Source organism: Diabrotica virgifera, chromosome 4, assembly GCF_917563875.1.
Source record: "Diabrotica virgifera virgifera chromosome 4, PGI_DIABVI_V3a".
Taxonomy (NCBI): Eukaryota; Metazoa; Arthropoda; class Insecta; order Coleoptera; family Chrysomelidae; genus Diabrotica; species Diabrotica virgifera.
The window spans coordinates 261,999,050-262,005,049 of record NC_065446.1 but is presented as its reverse complement, the minus strand read 5'-3'; the positions used below and the strand labels follow the sequence as shown (position 1 = coordinate 262,005,049).

Here is a 6,000-nt window from a genome sequence, read left to right as displayed (position 1 = left end):
TAATTTCTTTCTGATAAATAGGTTTGAAGTTTGCCAGAAAGTGATAGTTCAATCATGTTTAAGATATATTTCTTTGGCTATAGTAGAATTTATTTGAAATATTTTAGAAAATTATATCTTACATACAAAGATATATTTCTTAGGCAATATGCCAAGTCGATCTTTCTTAAATATTAATAAAGTTTCTTTATGTCAAGAATTTTTTTCTCTCGGTGTATAATATGCGGATAAATCACAGTCAGTATTTTTGACTTTGGTTATTTGTACCTATTTATTTCTATTTAATTGATAACTCTTGTAATTTTCCATGATTACCTATGAGTTTGTTAGTTATGTAAATAAATAATAATATATTATCCTATTGTTATTATCTTTCGTCACTTTCTTCTGGTTTAACTTTTACAGTCTGAAACCCATAAAAAACTCCAAAAGCCTCTTTAAATCAAAGCAAACAAACCATTTCTAGTCTTTAACGATCTCCTTGAGCAACAACCGATAATAATTTTAACAGTAGGCACAACATAACGATCTCCTCACAAATTCAATATGGAGGCCGTAAAAAACCCATCCCAAATGAATAAGTCCATCTTGCGCCTCCGTAATTAAGATATAACAATTTCCAAAGACCTCTTTTAACGACTATAAACAAGTGTAAGCTCTTAAGTAGCAGTTATACTAATAAAAATCCGGACAGAAACAAAATAAAGGTATTAAACAGTTAACCAGAGGAATATCCTTGATGTCGTAGGGAGAAAACGTGAGTGAGTCGAGTATTCTCTTGAGCAACTGGCGTGTAGTTAAGGACAACCGATGGTGATTGGTTGATTTGCTTAATAACGCAGTTAAACGCTGGGCGGGACTGAGTGAACCGCCCCACAAAGCCCCGCCTCATCGCTGATATTAACTGTAAACAGTCCGCTCATCAGTTTAACCTGAACACCTTTGGGTATAAGTCGGCTATTATATAATATTGTATCTAAATGAAGTGTCCAACGTGTTTTTTTGGTTCTTATGTTTCCGTGACAGTGCCGTCGTTCGTTCCCTAGTTTGACTTATGCTGAAAAACCCTCTCGACAGTGCCCAAATAATGACTGTCCAAAATCTGGATACCTTAGACGCTAAGAACGGTGAAACTATGCAAAATATTAGCGACAAAGCAACTAATGATGCTCAGTCGGCTAAGAACGGACATATTAGTTTTAGTGTAGCTTCCCTCTTGGCCGACACTAGGCCCAGCAAGTCAGTGTCGCCCAATTCCTCCACTATCCCGTCGTCCAGCCCGACGCATCAGTCTTCCGACGATGAATACGACTCCAACCAAGAAGACTCCATCGTGGACGTGGAAGATCTGAACGCCGAGAGCAAAATAGAAGACTCTCCGTCGAAAGAGAGCGATTTCGTGTCTCAGAGAGACATCCGCGAAAGAGACTCTTTGCTGAGCCAAGGTCCCATCAGGCCGACGCCTTTCTCTGCTCTTGCGGCAGCCGTGTACCAGGCCGCGCATCCTAACTGGTCTCATCAAGGTCTGGTGAATCCGTTCGGAGGACCGGGGCCCATGTTCCAAGGCGCCGCACCATTCGGGGTTCCCAATATGAACTCAGGTAGGTAATTATAGGTTAGGAATCTTTTTTGACAGCTTTCGATAAGTCGGTATCGTTCCGAGAGGGATTTCGACTTCCTGGAATGCTGATGGGGGTTTGTTTTGCTTATAAACACTGTTATTTATGAATAATAATTAATTTTTAAATTAATAGGTGTCTAGACAGTTTATGACAGACAAAGAAATATCATTCTTTGGATCGAAATTCTAAAAACTGCATGAAAATGAATATACAGGGTGTTTTATTAATAATTGTCCATATAGTAACTGAAAAAACCTTAGCACAAAATACGAAGATTTAACCTAAAACACTTAAATAAAATGTGGTTCCTTACTGAGTTACAGGGTGTTTTATCTAAAAATTTAAAAACTATTTTTTGCTCTGCATTTTATAACTATTCGACGTGTCCTTTTCATACTTGGTAGGAAGTATAGGTACTGTACAAACTACTAAATTATGTTAAACAAACGTTTCTGGATATTACCAGAGGCGTACGACGGGGGAAAGTGAATGGTTGACCGTTTCCAAATTCTACGCCACTGGCGGAATTGCTATTTTAGTTCAATTTTTGGACTCTCCAATACTTTCTATGAAATTAATATACTCTTCATTCGTAACGATAAAGTCATTAGTTTTGGAGATCATTGAAATTAAAAATGAAACGATATGCTTATTTTGATTAATGTATTGTGTCGCTTCATTTTTAATTTCCAATATCTTGAAAACATTTTATCGTTACGAATGAAGAGAATATTATTTACATAAAAATTATTGGAAAATCAACAAATTACACTAAAATAGCAATTTCCTCAGTGGCGTAGAATTTGGGAAGGGTCAACCAGGCACTATCCCCTGTCGTACGCCTCTGGTAGTAGCTAGAAACGTATATTTATTTTAATTTAGTAGGGTGTACAATACCTACACTTTCTGCCAAGTAGATATGATAAGGATACGCCAAATAGTATTAAAGTACTGGGTACAAATAATTTTTAAATTTTAATCATATGAATCATAAATATCATAAATTAATCAAAATAACTGTGCCGTTTTATATTTAACTTCAAATATCTCGAAAACTAATAACTTTATCGTTACCAATGAAGAGTATATTATTTACGTAGAAAGTATTGGAGAATATAAAAATGGCACTAAAATAGTATTTCCTCCAGTGGCGTAGAATTTGAGAAGGGTCAACCATACACTATCCCCTGTCGTACGCCTCTGGTAGTAGCTAGAAACATTTGTTTATCATAATTTAGTAGGGTGTATAGTAGTCGCACTTTCTGCTAAGTATGAAAAGGATACGTCGAATAATTTTAAAATGCTGAGCAAAAATAATTTTTAAATTTCTAAATAAAACACCCTGTAACTCAGTAAGTAACCACATTTTATTTAAGTGTTTTTTGTTAAATCTTCGTATTTTGTGCTAAGGTTTCTCCAGTTACTATATGGACAATTATTAATGAAACACCCTGTACACACACCCAAACTTATATGGAATCACCTGATATTTCTTACTTACTATTTCGTGCGAATTAAAAAAAAAACAAACACACGAAGTCAAACAATATTTATTTTAAAGCAATTTAATAACAAATACATAACAATTAAATAAAACAATAAAGTATTTAACAAACAAATTGAAAGTAGGTATAGTATTTTTACTACAAAAGCGATATTACGTAGGTCAAAATTTTTGACGTAAGAGAACTGTCAAAACATTAGAATGTGACTTTTCATTATTGCCATGTTTATAATAAACGTGGCAATAATGAAAAGTCACATTCTAATGTTTTGACAGTTCTCTTACGTCAAAAATTTTGACCTACGTAATATCGCTTTTGTAGTAAAAATAATATAGTTGTTTTAATTAAAGTCAATAGCATACAAAATTTCAATGTAACACGAATAATGTTTAAATTGTTTTTATTTATTTATTTTTGTATTTTGTGGTAGTCATTGTTATCACCTCTAGTCCTTATGCAAGCTTCAGTTTGCGTGGGCACGCTCCTAATCAAATTATCAACAGTTTGTTGTGGTAGGTTACTCCATCCTTTAAGAGCAGCTTGTACTAGCCGTGCGGTGTTTTGTGGATTATTCCGGCGAGCTCTAATTTTTCTTTTAAGCATATCCCACAAATACTCTATAGGATTAAGCTCGGGTGAGCAAGCAGGCCACTCCAAACAAGGGATACTTTCTGCTTCAATGATGTCTGTAATCACTCTAATGGTATGTACAGGTATATTATCATGCAATAAAATAAAATTTTCTCCTGTTGCACCTCTCCAGAGCCTGACTACAGGTTATCAACATACCTGTGAGCAGTTAAAGTTGATTGGATGAAAATTGAGGGAGTTTTTTTACGGATCACAATTCCTCTCCAGAACATTACACCTCCCCTTGTATATTTGTGAACAGATCTGACAGTTTTCGTTCTTGCTTGTGTTCCTCGACCTCTAAGTACACGATTTCATGGGTCATCTTATTTTACACAAATCCTGACTTTTTTTGAAAATAGCACATTTTGTCAATTCCCAATGTTCCAGTTTTGGTGGTGAAGACACCAATTTAGGCGATCAATCTTGTGCTGCCTGGATAACTCCGGAACACATAACTACCTCCTGCTGTATACTTCTTGGTACGAACTATTCTTCTTATCGTTTCAACTGAAACAGTTACACCTGTAGCTTCCAAAAGCTGCCTTTGGAACTGCAGGTGAGAAATGGGTCTCCCAGCTGATTGGACAATTAAACGATCTTGGAGAGCCGTTATTACTTTTGGCGACTTTCCCTTGCTTTATTTTTGAGCTTTCCTACTTCCTGTTACGTGGCATAGGTTTTGGACAGAACGCCCTGTATTACGCCTAGCTCTACAGCTATGTCCCTCTGAGAACATTACTTTCTCCACAAGACCAATAATCTTTCCTCGTTGTAAGTTCTATAACCCCACATCAGGCATAGTTTCGTTTTTGGACGCAAAAGTTAGTTTATTTATTTTCGTTCAGTTTGTAACTCAAGCAAATAACCTATACCGTACCGAGCTGTAGGTATATCCGATTGTCTAATATATTTGTTTATTTTCAATAAAAACCTTTATTTTTCGCAACAATAACAAATTTTTCCAAAAGAAATAAATATTACTTTGAAATACATGGTGATTCCATAATATAAGTTTGGGTGTGTGTGTGTATATTGACAATTATATAATTTCTATAAGAAATTCTCTTTGTTTAACGGCGGACTGATATCTAGGTATGATCGAAGCGAAGATCGGTGGGATATGCGCATTTTATCAATGAAATTCGATATTTTTAAGACATTCCAGAAGCCGCTACAGATAAAATGTTTTAACAACCCATTAATCATTCCGAATTAGTGGATGGATATTAGTACAGTTAAAATAATTAAGACGATAATGATTTAATGAGTGAAATTTAAAGTTTTTCCTACTTTAATGACAAAAAAGGAAGCTCATTAGCAGAACCCAATTAAAAATTATTTTGCACATCATATTTGAAACATTATTTGGTTGAAAAGTCTCATTTTGTTGGCAAAAAATATATTAATTTGCTGAACTAAATTACAGTTCTGTTTATCTTAAAAGAAATATGTTACTATCAACATTAACACAGTGTTGCCAAACTAATTTTTTTATTTTGAGTGTAAATTTTCCCAGCGATCTCCGAGGGTACAATACCAGGAATGTTCCCACTCTATCTATTGCGCGGTAGGCTGATCCATTATTTCTTCTGTTCACTCGTTTATACGTTGAATGTCATTTTCTTCTGTAGGTATGTATTTACTCCGCTCTCGGTCTCTTAGCGTCTTCACCGTTTACAGTAGCCTTTATCCACTTTATCGAATCTATACGTTTTAAATTCTATTACTCTTGTGTTGTGTTATGTGTTGTCTAGACTATCTTCAGCTTGGGACATCAATATTGCCTATTTACTATTTATGCCTGATTGCACCAACAGATATTAAGCTTGAGACATACCTTAAATGTAAATTCTTGTGCTGGTTCCACACTAGCGTCTAATGCCGTTAATTATCGCATTATTTGACATATTTCTAATGCAACGAATAACGAATGCAATAATTAACGGTATTACATGCTAGTGTGGCAACAATATTAAAGTATAAGTAGAGCTTAGCTAAGCTAGAGCTTAAGATCTGTTGGTGCAACCAGGCATTTTAGTTAGGTATAGTCCATCCGCTATAACTTTTCCCATGCGGTACGATTCATTTTCAATCAAATTAAGTCAAAACAGAAAGTGAAACGTACGCCGATGTGTGTAGTATATAGTATACAGTATACAAAATGTACACATCGACGTTCGTTTCACTTTATGTTTTGACTTAATTTGATCGAAAATGAATCGTACCGCATGGGAAAAGTT

The 6,000-nt window shown here is 35.0% G+C and overlaps 1 protein-coding gene across 1 annotated transcript in view; it reads left to right on the top strand.

Moving 5' to 3' along the window:
• Nucleotides 1–943: 943 nt before the first annotated feature.
• Nucleotides 944–6,000, top strand: part of LOC114325599 (muscle segmentation homeobox-like) — a 165,177-nt gene continuing 160,120 nt past the window's right edge. Inside the window, exon 1 of the mRNA XM_028273704.2 lies at nt 944–1,601. Within this exon, the coding sequence (XP_028129505.2) occupies nt 1,055–1,601 (547 nt within the window). The 5' untranslated portion in view covers nt 944–1,054. The remainder of the gene's footprint in view (nt 1,602–6,000) is intronic.